The sequence below is a fragment of the Oryctolagus cuniculus genome, chromosome 1 (assembly GCF_051225735.1).
Source record: "Oryctolagus cuniculus isolate XC-2025 breed Fujian yellow rabbit chromosome 1, ASM5122573v1, whole genome shotgun sequence".
In the NCBI taxonomy this organism is placed as follows: domain Eukaryota; kingdom Metazoa; phylum Chordata; class Mammalia; order Lagomorpha; family Leporidae; genus Oryctolagus; species Oryctolagus cuniculus.
This window is the reverse complement of record NC_142867.1, coordinates 85394667-85418166: the sequence shown is the minus strand read 5'-3', so window position 1 is coordinate 85418166 and position 23500 is coordinate 85394667. Positions and strand designations below refer to the sequence as shown.

Genomic DNA, 23500 nt, shown 5'->3' with positions numbered 1-23500 from the left:
TGTGCTCTCTTTTCTATGATCATGCACAAAATTTTATATAAAATATGTATATCTTTGGTTTGTGGGGTTCCTGAAGACAAAAACCCCTCAAATATCTATTTTATTCTAATGTCTAATTTCCTAATGCCTAATTCCTAATTTCCTATTCTATATTGCCTGAAAATTCCAAGTTGTGCAATGGCTTTTGGATCTTTAAAAAAAAAAGTGAATTTGAATTTGTGAGTTTAAGTTGGGATAGTTGTGTGTAAACCATATTGTCAGAGAAGTGTATGTTGTCAGTCTTGGCTTTGAATAACCTCTAGGCTTAGGATGGCAACTAGATTTTATCTTGAGCACCAAATCTGATTGACTAGTAGTGAGTGCTTAGAAAATGAGTCAAGATTGGGTTGAATCAGACAGGAAGTATGCCTTGATCCACACACAGTGTCTGCTGCAGATACGGGCTGGATGCACACTTGGCAAGCACTTGCTCTCCTTGCTTTATCTACATAGATGGCCAGGCAATTCCCAGATCTGTGGGTGTGGCCCTCTCCACACCTGGATGACATAATATCTCACCACTGGCAGAGCACACACTCAGTCGTTTCTCATGGTGGCAATGACTAGAGAAGAATCTACTCACGTTCATTCATATACAAGGTATTTATCTGACGATGCCTGAGTCCAGGCTAGCATTTGTAGCTATCATATCCAGTTGGAATCTTTTAGAAATTCAACATATGACTTTGTGATCTTCATTTTGCTGGGCTTGCCTTACAAAAACTTTTCTTCCACCTAGGAACCTACTGACAAGTATGGTTTTCAACCACTTTACCTTCTTCAAATTGATAATCTGAAGCTCACTGCACAGCAAAATTAAAAAAGAGAATTTAAAACAAACATAATAGGTTCTTAAAGTCAATCTTACATGTTCTCTAACTGGTTAAGGCTCCAGTCTACCCAGCTACCATGATAATGAGCCACATTGAACCTCTCAGCAACAAGACCCCTTAATGAAGGTGGCTTTGGCTCAGAGGCTGGAGAACCTCCAGGGAGCCTCAGCTGACCAGGGCTAAGGATGAACCAGCCAGGCCCCAGCTCTAAAGAGCACTGGGAAATTATACTGAAGACAGAGAAAACTACAATTCCTGGAGCGTCTCTGGGGTGAGTTGGTATGTGGTTGGAAAGGTCTTGAAAAGCTGCTTGAGATGGGGTTTGGGAAAGGTGAACCCCAAGGGCTGTGCTTTAGTAACAACAGGGGCCCACTAAAGTCTCCTTCAAGGGGAATTGGTCCTGTGCACTGTAGAGTGGGCACCTTCATACTTGCAGCAAAAGGCAGGGTGAGAGCTTCCAGCCCCATCTCACCTTCTGCCCTGATCCTCCAAGTAAGAGTTAAACAAGGTTGGTTGCTTTTTTTTTTTTTTCATCTGGACACCAAGTGATGCCAGACACCAAGACTGCCAACTTGCCCAGGGCACCTGGAAACTGAGCTGTCATAACAAAGCGTGCTGTCAGGGTCGGTTCTCTTCCCCGCCAGGGGAATGGCCTCCTGGGCAGACAGCAGAGTGGCCTGCTCACTGAGTTAAAGGAAACAGAATCCCTGGGCAGCCTCTGGCATTGGGACTGAGGTCTTGGGCCTGTCTGTCACATGCTGGGCCCTCTGCCTTCATACATCTCCTGAGCCTGAGCAAGTTTGGGTCTGCCCCCTTCTGCTCTACAAGACAGAAGCCTGCATTTACCTGTGCAAATGAATGGGATTTAAAAAAATCTCAGTGCCTGACTCTAGGCCTTTATTATACAGTTTTTTATATTTCTCAGCCTCACTGGCAGCTTGGGATAATCATATGATATAGTTCTAGCCAATGAGATGTAAGCAGAATCACTTAAGAATGCATCTTTGTATGTAGCTGGATGTAGAGAGCCTTTTGGTCCTTTGCTCTTCCTCTTATTCATGCCTGAAATGAAGACATGATGACTGGAATTCCAGCAGCCACATTGTGATAGTGAAGAATAGGTTAACACCCTAGGGGTGGTCAAGCAGAAAGCCAACAGGAACTTAGGACCCTAATGACAAGCAACCTCTGGATTGCTTTTGGTGTAAGCAAAATAAAAAAATAATAATAATAAATGAAGACATAATATATTTAAGGCACTGTGTTTCAGGTTTCTATTACCCAGCACCTTAAGACAACTCCTGATTGAACAGGCTGTTAAGAAGGAGATGGTGGAGGAAGAGTCATTCATGAGCTGGCTAACGATCCCAGAGCACACAGAGTTGCTTAGCTTTATAGCTGGCTCTAGCTCACCCAGTAAGGATGGGTCAGAGCAAGGGTTAGATTCAGAATCCGTGGGGTGCTTTGGGTTCAGCCTCATGGGTAGAAAGCTATGGGAGGTTATTCATAGGGCCTTGCCCATTGCAGAGGCTCTAGAAGGAGGGACATTTGATCCTCCATGCTTCTCCATCCTATTCCTCCAGTACACACGAGTACACACACCTGCAAACACATGCTAACTCTCTCTCTCTCTCTCTCTCTCTCACACACACACACACACACACACACAGCTCCTTTTAAGCTGCTAAAACACCCTGCCCCCCATCTCTGCCCAAGACCTTTCTCCATCCCCTCTAGGAGAGCAGGAGTTGTCTGGCAAAGCCGCTTGAACAGGAAGTAAAGTGGAGCATCAGAGGGAAGGGAAGAGCCCGCTGTGTCCCTTCAGCATGTATTACATGGGCTGCCATTTTAGCACTGGAAGTATTTGTGAGATTTTTAGTTTCCGACCCCAGTTTAGATTTGCTGGTAGCAAGGCTGCAGCTTCTACTGTTTCCCTAGTGTCACCAAATGATTCTGGGAGGAGAGCTTTCCAGGACTTGTCCGTTCTGATTCTCTGTCCTCCCAGAAGGAGGGGAGCACAAAGATCCTGCATTTGCAGTGAGACGGATTCACGGAGTTCCAGAAAACATGCTGTGAGTGTGAGTGACAGTGTCACTCCTGGCACAGGGAGACTCTGTCATTGCAACACCCCTTCTTCCTTTGCTGCACAGAAAGTCCCCTGTAGTGACAGCGAAGTCTTAACATCAAGGCAGTCCGGATTTCTGGGTCACCCAGAGCAGATGTTGGCCTAGAGTCACATGGACCTCTATGAACCTCTATGAAGCGGTGGGAAATAATCCTTTGTGACATTAAGACCTGAAGAGTGGGGTGTTCATTACTTCCGCCTGACCTGACCTATTCTGACCAACACAATTCTGCTGCGCTTTCAAGTTTGAGAACCACATTTCTACAGTGCTTGGCATGAAACAAAATCCACAATAACTAGTGGACAGAAACCCAATGCATGTGAACAAGAAAGGGTGTAGGGGTAAGGAGAGAAGAGAAAGAAATAACCTTTTCTTCAGTATCTATGCAGCAAATCACCCCTTAAGAACACATTATACCTTTGTCACATTAGAACAGAAGCTATCGTTCCCATGAGTCCTAGGAGATACAAGTACTGCCCCCGCCAAAAAAGCAAGAAACTCATTTAAAGGGAGCTATTCATTGGCTTGCACCTCCAACTTAGATAGAGCCCCTTCATTAGAATGTCGGTGCTGGTAAGCTATCTGTTCCTTATGGTGTGCACACAGGATGGCCCCAATGTGAGGGATGAGCAATCCATACCCCTTAGGAACATTTCCAAACTACAGTCAAGCATTTAAAAATTCTGTTTGTGAGACATACACACACACACATAGACTGAGACTGATAGACAAATCTTTCACCTACTAGTTTACTACCCAACTGCCCATAACAGCCAGGGCTGGGCCAGGCCAAACCCATGAGCTAGGAACTCAATCCAGGCCTTGTGCCAGAGTGGCAGGGACCTAATTATTTAAGCTACTGTGTCCCAGGGACTTCATCAGCAGGCAACTGGAATTGGAACTCAAACCCAGGCACTGCAATATGGGATATGGGCATCCTAAGCAGCATCGTGGGTTTTTTTTTTCTTTTTAATTTGAAAGTCAGAGTTACAGAGAAGAGAGAGAGAGAGAGAGAGAGAGAGAGAGAGAGAGAAAGATCTTCCATTTGCTGGTTCACTCCCCAAATGGCTGCAATGGTCAGAGCTGAGCCAGGCCAATGCCAGGAGCTTCCTCCAGGTCTCCCAAGCAGGTGCAGGGGCCCAAAGACTTGGGCCATCTTCTGGTACCTTCCCAGGCATATCAGCAGGGAAATGGGTTGGAAGAGCAGCCAGGACTCGAACCAGCACCCATATGGGATGTGGGCACTGCAGGCAGCAGCTTCACAAACGATGCCCCAGTGGCAGTCCCCCAAGCAGCATCTTAACTGCTGCATCACATGTGCACCCCCATACCAGCATTTTGACTCAAGCTGAGGAGCTGTCTATTGCTATGTAGGATTAGAAATTTTCACATCAGCAACTGCCATAAAGACAGGATGGGGATTAAGAGCATCATATTGCCAAGTCCAGGAGGTGCTGTGAAAGAGACACCTGCCAAAACCAGATGACAGTGATCACTGTCAGACCAAACCTGCCTGTGGGAATCAGCTACACAGTGAGGAGCTGGGCTTCCAGGTTAGATTGGAAAAGTTCATTCCCCCAGGCCCTTCAGTGGCAATACTTTCCCACTCATTCACCATAGAGAAATGTGTTGAGCGTCTGTATGAAACCATCAACTGGAGCCACCATATATTTTGTCCCTGCACTCAGGAGACTAACAATCTTGTTGGGAAGATGAAATGCAGGCATTGGAGACTAAATCACAGCACAGCTTTATATAGAAAATGTCATCTGCAGTGCACAGAGCCTGAATGTCGAGGAGTGGGCTGTGGGCATGGGTGAACAGGAGCTATAGCAAGGCCCCAGCAGAGGGTGTAGCCGGAGCCCATGAGTGAGATTGTTCCACTCAGAATGAGGACAAGCAGTGCTTGAGAAGGGTCATTGTTTGCCATGGAGAAAACAGAGCCAGACTACAACAATGCCATTTGGCAAAAAGAAGGGTGGAGATGGAGAATACTGCTCGGCACAGCCACGCCCACCCTAATTACATTAGTAATTTTCTAAGTCATCCAGGGGATGTGCTCCTGTATGCATTCTTTCACCCCAAGTCCCCTGGTCCCACCCAAGTCTTGGGTGCTTCCTTCTCACACTTCATTTCCACAGAAGCCCCTTGCAATGTGTGTGCACAACTTGTATTAAAAAACAAATCCCTGTGGTGAAAGGGAAAGAGCACAAGCTTGAATTAGACCTCCCTGCTTGCTGGTGGTAAGATCCCAGGGAAGGGACTTAACTTTTCTGAACTCCAGTTTTCTTGGCTGTCAACCAAAGTCTTTGTGGCCATGATGAGGATTAAATGAGAAGTGTGGGCACACAGCACCTAGGAGAGTAGCATGCCATCAATGGTAGTTCTGATTATTTCTGGGCAAGCTCTGTTACAAGGCAGAGAAATGCAACCATTTGAGACCTCTTTCCCACAGAACTTGTACTCTCAAGAACTCCTTGGGGTAAAAGAGCTGCCATGGGGGACAGCATTTATAAGGTGCTCACCCAGTGTCAGGCATGAGATCTGAGTACTTGCAAATCCCGTGTCATTGGGGCCTCCCCAAAGGGCAGGCAGACATGGCTCCCAAAGACAACCCCAAGATCCTGAACCACATAACCCTGTGTGGAAAGTGAGCTTTGCAGATACGATTAAGTAAAGGGTCTGGAGCCGGGGAGATGATCCTGGATTATCCAGGTGGGCCCTAAATACCATCAAGAGTGTCCTTGTAAGATAGCAGCAGAGGCAGAGGAGAAGGCGGCATGGAAATGGAAGCAGAGATTGGAGCGAAGCAGCCACAAACCAGACACTGGCACAGGCAAGGACTGGGCCTCCCTGGAGTTCTGAAAGGAGGGCGGCTGACATCACCTTCATTCTAGACTTCTGGACTCCACCACAGAGGGAGAGGGAGGAGGCATTGCTGTTGTTTGAAGCCACCTACTTGGTAACTTGTTACAGCCACCACAGGAAATTAATACACCCCCTGAAGCAAGTAATAGCATTATCTTGTCTTACTAATGAGAAAACCGAAGCAATGAAAGTTTCAATGGCTTGCCCAGTAAGTGAAGCAAGAATCTGAACTTGTCGGTCAGAGCCCCCCACGTCATCAGCAAGCTAGGGCTTCCTTGGCGTCTGTTAGAGCACTGCTGGGCTACACTGTGCTACGGGAACCCTCCTATTGCCTCTTGGTGCCCATAACATTGCATATAAAGATTTTCTTTTTAAGATTTGTTTATAGGGCCAGCGCTGTGGCGCAGTGGGTTAATGCCCTGGCCTGAAGCGCAGGCATCCCATATGGGTGCTGGTTCAAGTCCCGGCTACTCCTCTTCCCATCCAGCTCTCTGCTATGGTCTGGGAAAGCAGTAAAAGATGGCTCAAGTCCTTGGGCCCCTGCACCCACATGGGAGACTTGGAAGAGGCTCCTGGCTTCGGTTCAGTGCAGCTCCGGCCATTGCGGCCATCTGGGGAGTGAACCAGCAGATGGAAGACCTTTCTTTCTGTCTCTACCTCTCTCTGTAACTCTGTCTTTCAGAGTGACAGAAATAGAGGAGAGACAACAAAGAGAACCTCTATCTGCTGGTTTACTCCCTAAATGACTATAACAGCTAGCTCTGGGCCAGCTTGAAGCCAGAAGCCAGAAACACATGGGTGGCTGGAGCCCAAGCACTTGGGTCATCTGCTGCTACCTTCCCAAGCACATTAGCAGGAAGCGGGATGGCAAGTGGAGGCACCAGCACTTAAACCCACACCTGATTCAGGATGCAGCATCCCAGGGGTGGCTGTACCACAGGGCCTGCCCAGGGGTTTTAGAATAACACCTAGAAAACAGTAGAATTCAGTGACCTTTAGCTATTATTCTGTGAGTTCTCTCGAATCCTGCTGATAAGCCTCGAGGCTCATACATGGAGTTGGGGGAAGGAAGAGGAGGACTGAGAAGATGCTCATGAATGACAGGAAACAGCCAAGAGCAGAGGCACACATGGGGACAGAGACTGCTAGCCACCTTGCAACATTCATACTGCCCTTCTTTCTTAGGAACAGAATTAAAGTTGGTTTCTCTTTTCAGACAGAAAGCCTATAGCTGAAGGACTGTGCCGTCCAATCCACACTGGCTGGGAGTACCCAGTGAGACGTGAGTAGGACGAGTTAGGTAGAGTTTCCATTACAGCCCTTCTAAGGGCTTACACAGCAGGAATTATGCACTTTGTGCCTTCTTTCTTCTTTTCCTTCCTGGAACACAGACACGATGACTGGAGTTCCAGCAGCCATCCTGTGACCATGAACATCCTTGAGGAAGGAAACCACATCCTGAGGATGGTACATCAGAAATACAGAAAGCCCCTGAGACCCCATCATTCCACCTGTTGTATTAGCCTTGCACAGCACATCCCTGGATCTCTTTTACAGCAGATAAAAAAAACCCTCACTGGTTTAAGTCAAGATATTCCAGTGTTTACTGGCAGCTGAAGCAACCACTTACTGACACAGGGCATAACAGCAGCTATAAGAGATTAACAAGGGACCAGGGCCACAACATGATTTTTGATGCTAAGATAGGACTTGACATTAGAAAGTCTCCATTGGTCTGTGACCAAGCACTAATGAGATGCCATCCTTCCTTTTATTTCAAAGCTCATAAAAGCCTCTCTTCCATCCCCCACCTCCCCTCACTGGGCCTCCTCTCAGACACAAGTGGAGACATCTCCCTCACGCCCCTCCTGGGTCCTGCTGCTAGGGAGTACTCAGAACCCCTGGCTGTCACCTGAGCTGCCGCTTAGGTAAACTCCCTCTAACAGACCCTCTCAGCATGGGGCTAAGCAGGGATCAGCCCCGCTCATGTTGGAAGACAGGGTTGCCCATGAGTTAGCATCCACAAAACACTGCATCTCACTGTGTATATGTGGGTTACCTGCTGAGGTCTGTGGTGAGAACCATGGCTTCGACTAAGGTGACCCCACTCTGGTTCCATTAAACACCAGGCTTTACAGCTGAAGCACAGTCACACCTTAATTAAGGACTTTATGAGCCTGAGCAGGACTGGCATGAAGGAATCAAAATGCTGACACCATCCCCAGGCAAATCAAAGGAGCCTGATGTCCTCATTAAGCCCAGCCAGCAGGAGGAGGGGTGGGGAGCGTATTTTCCAAGAGAAAATATTTCTAACTAGAATTTAGCTCCCAAGTCCATTGCGTTTTTTTTTGTTTTGTTTTGTTTTGTTTTGTTTTTTTTGACAGGCAGAGTGGACAGTGAGAGAGATAGAGAGAAAGGTCTTCCTTTGCTGTTGGTTCACCCTCCAATGGCCGTCGTGGCTGGCGCGCTGCGGCCGGCACACCGCACTGATCCGATGGCAGGAGCCAGGTACTTATCCTGGTCTCCCATGTAGGTGCAGGGCCCAAGCACTTGGGCCATCCTCCACTGACTCCCTGGCCACAGCAGAGAGCTGGCCTGGAAGAGGGGCAACCAGGACAGAAGCAGCGCCCCGACCGGGACTAGAACCCGGTGTGCCGGCGCTGCAAGGCGAAGGATTAGCCTAGTGAGCCGCAGCGCCGGCCTCCAAGTCCATTGCTTTCTAAGAAACACCAGTGGTTTTAGTCTCAATTATATTTTTTGAGGCCTGTGGTCAAGATGGAAAGTTCATTTGCAGCACCTGGCTGCCGCAGAGTCTCACTGAAACGATTTCAATTTTATTTCCTATCCTCTTCTGGTACATTAGAATTATGCTCTTAGCACTGCCTAATTTTAGTTTCCAAATGTCTTTACATCACTGAAACTTTGACACCTACCCTCGTGTTTTCCTAAGGCTTGCCCATTCCCTTTATTCAAAGATGAAGTAACCAGAACAACTGAATTGACAAAGTGATTCGTTTTTGCTTCTGTGATGCCAAATGCCTAGCCTTGTACCCAGTCCTCCTTAGGATGTTCTCATGAACAAATCTCGTGGAGGAAAGGGGTTGTCCAATAGCTGCCGGGCCTGTTCCCTATCATGCTGCTTTTACTCTAGCCCCAGAGGTGACTGATGCACATCAGACCATGAGAGCAATGCAGAGAGAAGAAAATTCTGGACCCGAGGGGATGACAAAGACCCAGTGCTCTGTGAGCAGTTAGGAAGGAAACAGATCAGAATAAGCCGGGCTTGAGCTGGCATTGTGGCACAGCTGGTTAAGCCACCATTCACTATGCCAGCATTGTATATTAGAGTGCTGGCTACTCCATTTCTAATCCAGCTTCCTGTTACTGTGCCTAGAAAGGCAGTGGAAGATGGCCCAGATACATGGGTCCCTGCCACCCATGTGGGGAGACCTGGATAGAGTTCTTGGCTCCTGACTTTGGCCCGGCCCAGACCTGGCTATTGTGACCATTTGGTGAATGAAACAGTGGATGGAAGCACTCACTCTCGCTCGCTCGCTTGGTATCTCTCCCTCCTTCTCCCCCTGTTTGTCGCTTTGCCTTTTAAATATATAAATAAAGCTTTTTTAAAAAATAAAAGGAATAAGCCAGAATTGTAGGAAAAATGCATTATGTGTGAAGTGAGGAATTGGAGATAGTTCTTAAGTAAAGAAAGAAGGATAAGGAAAAATTATGAATACTTGAAAAATTGTCACATATTCCCACTATTAGTCCCAGGTCTCCTCCATCTCTAATTCTTAGGGCTGAACTTTGCAAACTATCTCTCTTCTTTCATTACTCATTGCAAAATTCTTCCAAGTACTGACAAAACATATGGTGTTTTTTTGTTATACAGTTTCAAAAATATATGTCTGATGCTTTGGAATTACAATACCCAAGTGACTTTAGGGATCATATTTCTACTTCCTTGTCACACAAATTAAGAGAAGTGATATTCAGCGAGATGATGTGAAGTGCTCAAAGATCTCACAGCAAGTTGGGGCAGACCTAGGACCGAAAGGGCTCTGACTTCCTGTCCCAGGATCTTTCTCCTCGTGGTGGAACACTGGGCACCTGGCTCTCAGAATGCTCTGAACACCCGGCCTCTGTCGGAGCCTGAATGCCTGACACAGCAGACTGTCCTCAGACGTGATGTCTACTCATCCCGCAGGAGCCTGAGGTGTGCTGACCTCACCCAGGCCGGCTCCTTCCTGCTCCGAGGAAATGATACAACGCAAAGGACGCATGCTGAACTCCACACATGTGCCTCAACCACGCCCTCCTCATGCTCCCGGCTCATGCATCCTGTGGTCTGCAAGGAGGCCATCAGCTGGCTACAACCAAACTTCCTAAGGTCTTGCCTTGAACCCCTGCCACAGCCACAGAGAGCTCTGCTCTCTGATAAAGGCCTCTAGGTCTTGAACCAAAGCTGGGCTCCCATTTCAAGACTCAGCTCTCCACAACACTGGCCCTTTGTACACCAGCAGGAAACACCTGTGGCCCCTGGCTTTCCAAGAGTGACATCTTAGCCTAGCAGCTGCTCCCAAGGATAGCATTTGTGGGACCTCCTCACTGCAATCCGATGTCAAGTAGTTTCCATCATTCTTAATTTCTACTTCACTATAATCATCTTCTACATTTTATTGGCTTTCTTAAAAGTGTCATGTTTGAGCTCAGTTGGTCAACAGAGAGCCCATACTTCTTCCTGTACCTAGCTCTGTGGAAAGAGCATCCTCACATTTGACTATTTGAGATACTTTGGGTTTCAGTGAACCCAGGTAAGCCACTTTGGTCACTGACCACCAGTGATGGTTTTCAACATCCCTCTGAAAAGAATGACAAGTGAGGCCAAATATTCCTTTAGTAGGAAACAAGATTTTCAAAAAGTTTCAATTACTGGGATCCCTGGCTTTCATCACAGCTGGATTTATTCAGTGAGAAAGGATCACCTTTGGAAAAAGCCAGGTCGTATGGTAAAAAGAAATACAGGCTCCATTACTAGAGCTAGCTGAGTTTAGGGCTGCCACTTACTCTGTAAACTCCAGCAAGCATTTAAGCTCAGAGCCTCGGTTCCGGGTTTGTGGAATGAGAATAGTAACGTCTGACAGCAGCAGCGAATGCCAACAGCAGCTACACCAACCTGAGTATTTCAGGTGAAAGAGAATTTCAGTGCTTTTTACTCAGAGAGAAAGGCATCCCCCCATCACGTTTAGCTTAAAGCCATGGTCACCTCACACAACACATGGGCATTGAGCATTCTGATTCCCAGCAGCTGGTCATGCTGCCCATTTTCTAGTGAGTGCTCTCAGAGGTGGCAGAGTTCTATTTTTAGAGAAGGCGATTGGCAGTTAGGCTACCTTCAATCCCACACCCATTTTTCACAGTAAAGACTACCAGCACCCACACTTTGCAGGTGTGGGATGGAAAGGAGTCAAGAGTTTTCTTTGGAAATAGCCCTAAAGACATTAAGTTTCCTGGTAGGCAGCTTACAGAAAAGTTTTTCTTCCGCAGCATCATCTTTTCTTTAGCAAACAAAACACAATGACCCCACCTTTGTTTTGCTAGAATACCTGCATGCTGCGTGTCCAAACCAACTGGATTGTGAATCTTTCCTACAGGCAGCAGCACCTGGCTCTTAAAGATTTGTTGGTAGACCCCAAGCCATTCCTAAATTTTAGCAACTAAGCTCATGTCTGGGAAATGGAACATGGTTGTTGAATGCCTATCAGAAAGGAAGTGAGTATGCAAATGTCCAGTGGGTGTTAAAGCATTTTGGAAAATGTTCTAGGAATCAAAAGAAGAAAATACATATGACAGCTTCTAGAACCAGATGTGACTTCAGAGAGGGATTCAGGGAACAAGTGAAATATTTACGACACAGAACCCCGGAGTGCAGGGTGTGGACAAGGGCTATCTTCTGCAAAAATTAAAAATCCAGGGCATCTCACCCTGCTATGCCACAGGCTCGAGATATATTACCCCAGAGTGAATGAACTGAGGCTGGGACAAACCTCTCACCCATGAAGGAGCCATTTCTGAGTGGATTCAAGGAAATTCTCAAAAATCCAACCAAATTGAGTGTAACTTCTTCTTTTAAACATTGCAAAAGCAAGCCAAAACACAACTTAGCATATCTATCTCCATTTAAAAAAAGTAAAAACTAAGAAAACGCTATGTGTTTTAATATGGCAGAATTCTTGAAAATGTTCAAATTTTTAGCCAAGTGTATCGTTATCTTTTTTTAAAACAGAGTGGAGAGCCCCCTGGAAGTGACTAATGGTGCCTTGTGAAAATGGTCCTTTCATAGAAAAAACCACTCTCAAAACACCTGGTCATGTATACATCCCTTCACAGACAAGGCCGAGAATAGATGGCTCAATGAATAATGGAGCTAAGAATTTCTTATCTGGGTTACAGACTCACCCACAGTAGGTCTCTTCAGGCAGAAGCAAAACCCTCCAGTTGATCCAGACCAACTCACCCACCATATGACCACCCAAGCAATACAACCCTCCCCATGCAGAGTCAAAAAGAAGCCAAACCTGGGAGTCTGTGAGGACCCCAAGTTCACTCACTTGTCTTCTGAGAAACTTTTGCCCGTAATAACATCCTTCCCTTGGGGAACATAGTTCCAGTATTCTTCCACAATTCCAATGTAGTATGTCCTGGTGACTGCACCGACCAGCCCAGACAGACCCAGGAATGTGAGGAGGATGCAGCCAGCAGGCTGCTTCCGAGGCATTTGTGGATGTAACCCGGGCAAGCCGCTGGTGCAAGAGACACCCTGTTGGCCCCTCCTCCTCTCTCAGGGCTGGTTATAAATAAGCAATGGATGAGGCCCAGCTCCTCCTCCTGAGGTAGCTTGGGGTTGGGACAGAGACGTACCAGTTGTGCAAGCAGAGCAATCTCTATGGGAGAGTTGCAATGACAACGAACTCCTGCCAGCCATCCGAGAGATGTGTAACTGGATTATTTATTTACTGCCCAAGCCAAGCAGGCCTGTTTCTCTCAGTTTTGCTGCTCTGGTGGGACGTTAGTCACTCATCTCTTCTGAGAATGGTGGTACAACTTGGGCTGACAGGTTTCTCGCACCCCTGGTTCTTCTTTTTTTTTTTTCTTCTCCACACCTATTACAGGAACATATTAAAATCTGAAAAGGGGGCTGGCCTATATGGGGGAGCATCAGGAAGTATCCCAAGCACTCAGGAAGGCTCACCTCTGTTGGGAGGCAAAGGGAGTGACGTAATCACCCTCCAACTCGTTTTATGAGGCTACATGAAACAATCAGCCCGCATCATAAAGTTCACAACAGTGCTATAAAACCCTGCTTCTACTCCTTCTGCTCAGGCACCAGCTCCTCCAAATCCTCTCAAGTCCCACCAGGAAAACTGAGCGACTTGACTGCCAGTTCAGCTACAATTTGAGGCCACCACTCCCTTCTCAGAATGTGTGGGAATGATGACCCAGGAGTACCCTTCAGGCACACAAAGACAGAGTCCAGCAGCCAGTCCTCGGGTCAGAAAGGAAAAAGGGAGTGCCCTTCCTCTGTGAGCTCTAATCTGTGACCTAGAATCTCCATGTGTAAAGAGACCTCGTTCAACCTTGGAACAGAGCCAATCCCATCCCCACACACAGCTGCTCCAGCGGCGACAGCCACAGCAGGAAGGAAGTAACCCCCTGGAGTTGGAGGGAAGACAGACTGGATTCCAGCCTGAGTCTCACCATTTACCACGGAGGCATCTCTTCACCACTTCTGAGCCTCAGTCTGCAAAACAGACGCGGAGGGAGCCTTAGGAAGATTGAAAAAGATGTCATCTGCAGGAGCTCGTCACAGCCCCAGGCACAGCGTGAGCGCTCAGTCATCCACACTGTCCTTCAGCCCCATTCACACCCCTGAAAGATTCTATCAGCTGCGTGCTGGCGGACTGCCATTTCCACCCACCCTCCTACTCTCTCTTCAGTACCTTTTCTCAAAGTCTGCTGTGCCCTCAAGCAGTCTCCAAGAAGAGTTCTTCGGCTATAAATGGCAGAACTCTGTGGATATCCTATAGCACAGGTTTTAAATTAACATATATCTTAATAAAATATACACTGAGCATTCTGTTTCATAGCCACACTTTTTTTATAGAAAGCTTTTATTTAATAAATATAAATTTCATAAGTACAACTCTTGGATTATACCAGATCTTTTCCCCATGCCTGCTTGCCCTCCCACCTCCAAACCATCCCACCTCCCATTTCTTCTCCCATCCCATTCTTAAGATTCATTTTTAATTATCTTTATATACAAAAGATCAACTTGGTATATACTAAGTAAAGATTTCAACAGACTGTACCTACACAGACACACAAAGTATAGAGTATTGTTTGAGTAGTAGTTTTACTGTTAGTTCACATAGCACAACACATTAAGGACAGAAGTCCTACATGGGGAGCAAGTGCACAGTGACTCCTGTTGTTGATTTAACAGTTGACACTCTTATTTATGATGTCAGCGATCACCCAAGGCTCTTGTCATGAGCTGCCAAGGCTATGGAAGCCTCTTGAGTTCGCCGACTCTGATCTTATTTAGATAAGGTCATAGTCAAAGTGGAAGTTCTCTCCTCCCTTCAGAGAAAGGTACCTCCTTCTCTGATGGCCCGTTCTTTCCACTGGGATCTCACTCACAGAGATCTTTCATGTAGGTCATTTTTTGCCATAGTGTCTTGGCTTTCTATGCCTGAAATGTTCTCATGGGCTTTTTTTTTTCTTTTTTTTTCAATTATCTTTTTTTTAAACTTTTATTTAATGAATATAAATTTCCAAAGTACAGCTTATGGATTACAATGGCTTCCCCCCCCATAACTTCCCTCCCACCCACAACCCTCCCCTTTCCCGCTCCCTCCCCCCTTCAATTCATATCAAGATTCATTTTCAATTCTCTTCATATACAGAAGATCAGTTTAGCAGTTTGCACCCACATAAAAACACAAAGTGAAAAATACTGTTTGAGTACTAGTTATAGCATTAAATCACAATGTACAGCACATTAAGGACAGAGATCCTACATGAGGAGTAAGTGCACAGTGACTCCTGTTGTTGACTTTACAAATTGATACTCCTGTTTATGGCATCAGTAATCACCCTAGGCTCTTGTCATGAGTTGCCAAGGCTATGGAAGCCTTTCGAGTTCACTGACTCTGATCATATTTAGACAAGGCCATGGTCAAAGTGGAAGTTCTCTCCTCCCTTCAGAGAAAGGTACCTCCTTCTTTGATGACCTGTTCTTTTCAATGGGATCTCACTCGCGGAGATCTTTCATTTAGGTGGTTTTTTTGTTTTGTTTTGTTTTGTTTTTGCCAGAGTGTTTTGGCTTTCCATGCCTGTAATACTCTCATGGGCTTTTCAGCCAGATCCGCATGCCTTAAGGGCTAATTGAGGCCTATCAAAAGCTTCGTTATTCTTTTAGACAAGAGGAACAAGAAATATAAATGATACAGATCAAACAGACAAAGTGGTTAACTTTCCTGCCCAGAATACAGTATACATATCATGCAAACACTGGGGAGATATCACCTAACTCTGGTTCAAAACTGTACTCGCGAGAAGATAGACCAGGTCAAGAAAACTCATTGGTAGCAGAGAACCTGATACTGAGTATTGTTAATACTTGGCTACACAAGAATTGAGGAAAGAGTTTCCTAAAAGCAATGAAATATGGTTCCTGGAAAATTCTCTTAAATTCCTCCCTACACATGGGACAATACAAATGAACTCTGTAAGATATAAAGACAAGAGAAGATCTGGTATGAGAGAATGAATTGTGCCTAATGAAACTCTTCTAAAAATCACAGTTAAATACAGGCTGTTACTGGCAATATCTGTGAGCAATAATGCTAGCAAATACTTTCAACTCCACTGTACTCTTCATGGACATAATTCAATTAGAGAAACTCTCCAGGTGTCAAGCACCTACTACCTGAGGGAGTCCGTCCCATGTACTCACTCTCGAATTGCTCACTGTCCAATGAATTTGGTATCAGGTATTAAAACAAGAAAAAGACAATCATGGGTCAAATCATGTTTCTCTGAAATATAGCATAGGATATTCAAACACAACTTTCAGTAGGAGAATCCAGTGTAGAAAAATAATATTCTAGATAGCCTTAGCTGATTTGCAATTTTAAATTTTTTTAATTTATTTGAAAGCAGAGTTATATAGAGAGGAGGAGAGACACAGAGAAAGAGAGAGAGAGAGTGTTTCTATCTACTGGGTCCCTCCCCAAATGGCCAAAATGGCTGGAATTGGGCCAGGCCGAAGCCAAGAGCCCAGAGCTTCTTATGGGTCTCTCACATGGGTGCACCCTCCACTTAAGCCATCCTCCACTGCTCTCCCAAGCACATTTGTGGGGAACTGGACCAGAAGTGAAGCAGCCAGGACTTCAACTGCCCATTTGGGATGCTGGTATTGCAAGTAAAGGTTTAACCTGCTAACCTGCTGCACCCCAGCACCGTTCCCTGAGGTGTAATTTTAAATAAGTAAAAAGTGACTGGCAAAATTGGCTGTCCTATTCTTTAAATGTTTTACCTTTTATATTTATTTATTTATTTTAAAGGCAGAGAGAGAGAGAGAGAGAGAGAGAATGAGTGAATGAGAGAAAGAGAATGAATGAATGAACAAATGATCCAGACAGGCAGAAAGAAAGAAATCTTCTATCCACTGATATCCCCAAATGCCCACAACTACCGAAAGCAGGAGCCCAGAACTCAATATAGATCTCCCATGTGGGTGGTAGGGGCCCAGCTACTTAAGCTACCTTCTGTTGCTTCCGAGGATACACATTAACAGGAAGCTGGAATTGGGGACTCAGCCAGAACCTGAACCCATACACTGTGATGTGGAGGTCCCAGGTGGGAGGTGTATCACTGCACCAAACTCTTGCCCCAACTTCTTGCGTGTTTTGAGGATGCATCCAATACTCCTCAAAACTCAAAAACTCATGATATCACACACTCTGACCACCAGCTCCATCAGCCCAGCCCCCTCTTTGCCCTGCCACAGTAGATCTTGGCTCTCCAACCTCATTAGGACCCTTTGGTCCTTGTTGGCACATCATTATTTTCTACCCGGAGTCCTGCAGTTTCCTAACTGCTGTCATGGATGCGAGTGACCAGGTCTCTCCACTGGTTGAGGTGTTTCAGAGGCTTCCCATGGCCTTCAGGATAGGGGCTGATGGCCTGCACTTGACTTTCAAGGCTGACATCGATCTGATGGCTAGGACTGAGTGCCTCTTCTGAACTCACAGTGCATGCTTAAGTCATCATTGTGGCACCCAGCATACCCTTCACCTGTGTTCCCATCAGTGCCATACACACCTTGACCATGACACTCACCACAGCACAGTAATCACCTCTTTACTTGTCTGCCCTCCTACACACACACACACACTCCACACAGGTTCCTCACAGACAACCATTCAGCCTGGTCCATCTCTGTGTCCCCAATTTCTGATACATGATAGATGAATTTACAAAGTCAAGCTATGTATGCTGTGAAGGGTCCCAGGCATATTCATGGAGATTAAGGCAAGGATGGATTTTTAAAGGTAATTATGAGGAAGATTGCATGCACTGTTTTGAAACAACAATCCTTGACTATCACAAAGGTTGTCTCAGCCACCTGCAGTGCCGGCATCCCATACAGGCACCAATTTGAATCCCTGCTGCTCCACTTCTGATCCAGCTTCCTGCTAATGTGCCTGGGAAAGCAGTGGAAGATGACCCAAGTGTCTGGAGCCCTGCCACCCATTTGGGAGATCAGGAAGAAGCTCTGGGCTCCTGGCTTTGGCCTGGACAACCCCAGCCATTGTGGCCATTTGGGGAATAAACCAGCAGATGGAAGATCTCTAACTCTCTCTCCTTCTCTCTTTGTGTATCAGCCTTTCAATAAATAAATAAATTTTTAAACAAGAGGTTTCCTTAAACAAAAAATATCTAAGGATTTAAAAACGTACTTCTTTGTTTGAAATACAGATATAGAGACAGAGAGATAGAAAGTGTCAGGTCTCCCATCTGCTAATTCACTCCCCAAATGCCCACACCAGCTGGGGTTGGACCAGGCTAAAACCAGGAGCCTAGAATTCAATCCAGATCTCCTATGTGGATGGAAGAGACCCAACTACTTGGGCTATTACCTACTGCCCCCAGCATGAGCATTAACAGGAGGTGGGATGGAGAACAGAGCTGGGACTTGAACCCAGGAACTCCACTGATTCAGGATTCAAATGTTCCAAGGAACAGCTTTATTACTGCACTAAATGCCTGCTGTCAACACCGAAGCATTTCAAAGGAACAAAGGTGGAATACATATGAGCAAATGCTCCAAAAAAATGAAAGTCCTATGATGAAATCACTCTTTCAATCATTTGAAGGTACTTACTGATTCTCTGACTAGTGGGAGATACTGCTGTAGTCTACTGAGAAAGAGACAGACATGACCCTGTTTTCAAAGAGCTTACATGGTAGTTAAAGAAGCAGATTACAAACAATAAACAAATTTTACGCATTCATTAAATATTGTGATGAGATCAGTGAAGTTCAAGTTACACGCAAGCTGCACAGTATGGGGAGAAACTCACTGCATGTGCAGGTGTCTGAGGTGTTCCGGGTGGTGGCTCAGCAGCTTGTGCTGAAGCACACTAATATTTTATAGGATACAATAAAGCACATAGGAGCCTCATGCCTGGAAACTCCACCCACTGTCATCATCGCCCATGATGGGCCTGACAGATACTTTGGTTGAGTTCAAGGAGGAAAGTTAATGGGCCACATCCCTGTCCAGTAGGAACTTCCACTTTCAGACTTGTTCCTCCCTGGAGAGTTGCCTGGTGATGCCTCACATGCCAGAGGCCAACCTTGGTGCCTGCAACTCTTGAGAGCCAGCCTCCAAGCACAGGTACAGTGAAGAGAGAGCAGAGGGACTTGACTCCTGTTCACTCTCTCCTGTCTTCCCTCCCTCTACCCAAACCAACACAGCCCAGCAAGGTGATGCAAGCTCCCAGTGCTATTTCACACATAGATCTGGATGAGTTCCAGCGAAGTTACCCCGAGGGTGAACACGGGCAGGATGGGAGCCTATATAAACAGGCTGAGAAGCAGCACCATTCTGGGAGCTCAGTATTACACAGTGAACAAATGTCATGCCTGCAAGCAGGAACCATCTACCCAAACAGCCACCTTCCTGGAACTAGAGCTGGCTAGATGACCTTGGGACAACCTGGTAATACCAGTCCCTTAGTTGTGGGGTATCTGGTCAACCCCATACCCAAGCTAGAAGGTGAGAGAGTTTCCCTGAAGGGAAAACTGGGACTGGAGGCCAAGGCCCTGCAGGTTCCTATCTGGGCTCAGAGTCACTGGCCAAGATGGCACTTCTGGGCGCAGATAGTTCCCAGAAAGGAACCACCTTTGAGGAAGGCACTACAAACAAGGGACTGCCTGAGGGCTGTGGCTCTGCACAGGAGCCCTATTACCCATGTCTAAGGACAACACTGGATTCAGGCATCCAGCTCTCTTCCTAGCTCAAGTGCTTGGGCTTTTGAAGGCAGGACACCATCTGGCCTCTGTTGTCCAGACATAGAGTTTTCCCATAGCAAATCTCATGGGCAACACTTCAAACCCTTGAGGCCATATTTTGTGTTTTTCATTCAAGGAAAAAAACTAGAGAAAAGAGCTAGAAAGATTCCAGAGACCCATCACCTGCCTCTTCCCATGACTAAAGGGTCAGGTGCTCATTCATTCCTCCATAGGACAGGGTTACCCTTCACCATCTCTTTCCTATAACACACCCTGCCACCCTCCTACCAGCTGAGTTATAACTTTGGTACATAGAATGTGATAATTTCATCTAAACAATTCACCAAAAGGTCTTGAAACTTCCTTTTGTGTTCTCAGTTCAGACATATAGAAATCAGGTAGTTAACAGGACTACTTGAGCAGTCAGTAAAAAGTCCACTTCCATAGCAACAGAGCTCTCAGGATCCTTCTATTGTGTCTAGAAGTTTGTGTGTCCATCCAATATTTTATGTAAGTGGGTCCTCCTTGTACATTGAAGCTTGTTTTGTAACGATCTTGCTTTCTAACATCATTGATTTATGCTAATGGAGAAAGCTCCAGTTTCCATCATAAGTAGTGACCAGAGAAGAAGGCCTAAAGAGAAAGAGAGATTTCCGTTGTCTGAGGTCTGTGGGTTTCAGGGTACTTTCTGTGTGAAGCCATCAGGAAAAACAGAACAATATCTAGGATTGTTTGGTTGAAGGTGAATCCAGATTCCAGGTCCCCTTTACTGGGATATGGAAGAGCCTCTCTCTTCTCTCCACTCTTCTATGCCTCAGTAATGGCTTACTAGGGCTTTCCTGAGTACACCAAAGGTGGCCCAGGCCTACTGAAGACAGAGGATCTGTGCGGAGCACTGGGGAAGCACTCTATGACTTCCAACTTATTTTTGTGGAAGGTACCAGGCTGCTCACCCCAGCACTTTCTAAAAAGCGTACCCAAGAAATACGGTTCCTCAAGAAAGCCTAGTGTAGGACATCAAAGATGCTGATTAACTGTAGCACATTTCTGGGTGTGGTAGCTGCAGAAAGTGGGTTCCTGTTAGAAAAGAGGGCCCTGGCTCCAGGTGGTAGCTGCTTTAGCTGAGACCTCCCTGGGGTATGGATTCCCAGGAGAAACACATTCATGATCAAAGCAGCCAGCCATTGTATAGAGAAAGGTTTTATAGGTGCAGCTCCAGCGCCCAGGTTTGGGCAGGCAGACACATGTGGCATGGATCCTGGAGCACAGCCAAGAACTCCCTGCTCTGGCCTGATCACTCATTCTGAGTTCCACAATCAGAGGGAATGTTCTTATTTTTGCTTCAGATTAACCCCGTAAAAATGCAAATATCTCACAGTATTCATCTCATAGGTTGCGGTTACCTTCATCGAATGAGTTTATTAGATTCTTTCCCATGAACAGATTCAGACAGGTAGGAGGAATAGAGAGCAGGAGCCACCTGGTCTTCCAGGAGAAGCCTTCACAAAGACTCTGCTTTGAGTCAGAAGGAAATCAGGCAACCATCTAGTTCAGAAGTCTCCATCCATAGCCAACCTGCCAACTCCAGCCTGCATTGCTGGCCTAACATAGTATATAATAAAATCTGAATGTGGCTTCCTTTAAGGAAGATATGGTCCTCCAGTTCATCAAACACCCCACCACTCCTTACTGCCCTACTGTTCACTACATCTGTTCAGACTCTTGGCCTGCAGGCCCGTGTATACCCCTGAATCCTGGTCCAGCTTTCCACTCTATGCAAAAGTCCCTTCAACAACATGTATTCTTCATTCATTTATTCATACATTCAAAAAATATGTACTGAGCACCTGCTACAGGCAGACTCACAAATGCACAGAGTGGCAGAGCAGGAATGGTGCTTAGTGATGTGCTAGTCTGACCCATCATTTCACAGAAAGTGTGACTGAGGCGCAGAGAGCTGCCTGACTTGCAGCTGCATTTAGCAAGAACCCGGGTGGCCACACACGGCTATCTCACTTGAGTCTGTCCTTCCTCTCACCTAAACCCACTTATGCTGTGACCACAGTACTGCCCTAATGGGACTACTTCAGTGATTCTCAAAGTATAGTCCAGGAGCCCTGGAGGTCCCCAAGATCCTTTCAGAGGAATCTGCAAGGTTAAAACTGTTTTTGCAAAGATACGTCAAGATAATATTTGGTCTTGTGACTCTCATACTGTCAAGAACATAACATTTCCATTTTCCAGGCACTATATGACCCGTGATATCACAGGGTTTGATGGCAGAAGAAAACAGGAAAATAATGAGACTACATTGAACGTGTTGCAAAAATAAAAATTAAAAAATAAAAATAAATAAATATACCACTCTTCTTACCAAATACATTTTTGGAAAATATCTTTCATTTTAGAATTATGATATTTAATGTTAATATTTAATATGTTTTATGTTAACATTTACTATTCTTAAGATGAACTCAGTATTTTTTAAACTTATCAGTTTTCATTTCTAATATGATCAATATCAATAGTTATAATCCATGTAAACTAAAGCTCTTTGGAATCTTCCATAATTTTTTTTAACTTTTATTTAATGAATATAAATTTCCAAAGTACGATTTATGGATTACAACGGCTTCCCCCACATACCGTCCCTCCCACCCACTACCCTCCCCTTTCCCACTCCCTCTCCCCTTCCATTCACATCAAGATTCATTTTCGATTATCTTAATATACAGAAGATCAGCTTAGTATACATTAAGTAAGGATTTCAACAGTTTGCTCCCACACAGAAACATAAAGTGAAAAATAATAGATGATTTTTTTTAAATGATGATGAAATCAGATCAGACCTATTGTCATGTTTAATCCCAGTGAGAGTCAAGTTGGGAGTTGAGAATTTCTTTCTTTTTTTTTTTTTACAGAGGATAAGTTTAGTATACATTAAGTAAAGATTTCAACAGTTTGCACCCCCATAGAAACACAAAGTGAAATATATTGTTTGAGTACTCGTTATAGCATTAAATCTCAATGCACAGCACATTAAGGACAGAGATCCTACATGAGGAGTAAGTGCACAGTGACTCCTGTTGTTGACTTTACCAATTGACACTCCTGTCTATGGCATCAGTAGTCTCCCTATGCTCCAGTCATGAGTTTCCAAGGCTATGGAAGCCCTCTGAGTTCTCCGACTCTTATCTTGTTTAGACAAGGTCATAGTCAAAGTGGAGGTTCTCTCCTCCCTTCAGAGAAAGGTACCTCCTTCTTTGAAGACCTGTTCTTTCCACTGGGATCTCACTCGCAGAGATCTTTTGCCAGAGTGTCTTGGCTTTCCATGCCTGAAATACTCTCATGGGCTTTTCAGCCAGCTCCGAATGCCTTTAGGGCTGATTCTGAGACCAGAGTGCTATTTAGGACATCTGCCATTCTATGAGTCTGCTGAGTATCTCACTTCCCATGTTGAATCACTCTCCCCTTTATTTATTCCATCGGTTAGTGTTAGCAGGTACTAGACTTGTTTATGTGCTCCCTTTGACTCTTAGTCCTTTCATTATGATCAATTGTGAACTGAAATTGATCACTTGGAATAGTGAGATGGCATTGGTACATGCCACCTTGATGGGATTGAATTGGAATCCCCTGGTATGTTTTTAACTCTACCATTTGGGGCAAGTCAGCTTGAGCATGTCCCAAATTAAACATCTCTTTCCTCTCTTATTCCCACTCTTATGTTTAACAGGGATCACATTTCAGTTAATTTTTAACACTTAAGAATAACTGTGTATTAATTACAGAATTAAACCAGTCATATTAAGTAGAACAGACAAAAAAACTACTAAGAGGGATAATGTATTAAGTTGTTCATTAACAGTCAGGGCTATGGTGATCAAGACACCGTTTCCCATAGTGTCCATTTCACTTCAGGAGGTTTCCTTTTTGGTGTTCAGTCAGTTGTCACCGATCAGGGAGAACATATGGTATTTGTCCCTTTGGGACTGGCTTAATTCACTCAGCAGGATGTGTTCCAGATTCCTCCATTTTGTTGCAAAT

At 45.4% G+C, this 23500-nt stretch overlaps 1 protein-coding gene across 1 annotated transcript in view; it reads right to left on the bottom strand.

The window, feature by feature from the left end:
* The window catches only part of HEPHL1 (hephaestin like 1), an 83236-nt gene extending 70555 nt beyond the window's left edge, over positions 1–12681 (bottom strand). The window contains exon 1 of the mRNA XM_008262585.5: positions 12478–12681. Within this exon, the coding sequence (XP_008260807.3) occupies positions 12478–12644 (167 nt within the window). The 5' untranslated portion in view covers positions 12645–12681. The remainder of the gene's footprint in view (positions 1–12477) is intronic.
* Positions 12682–23500: the final 10819 nt, after the last annotated feature.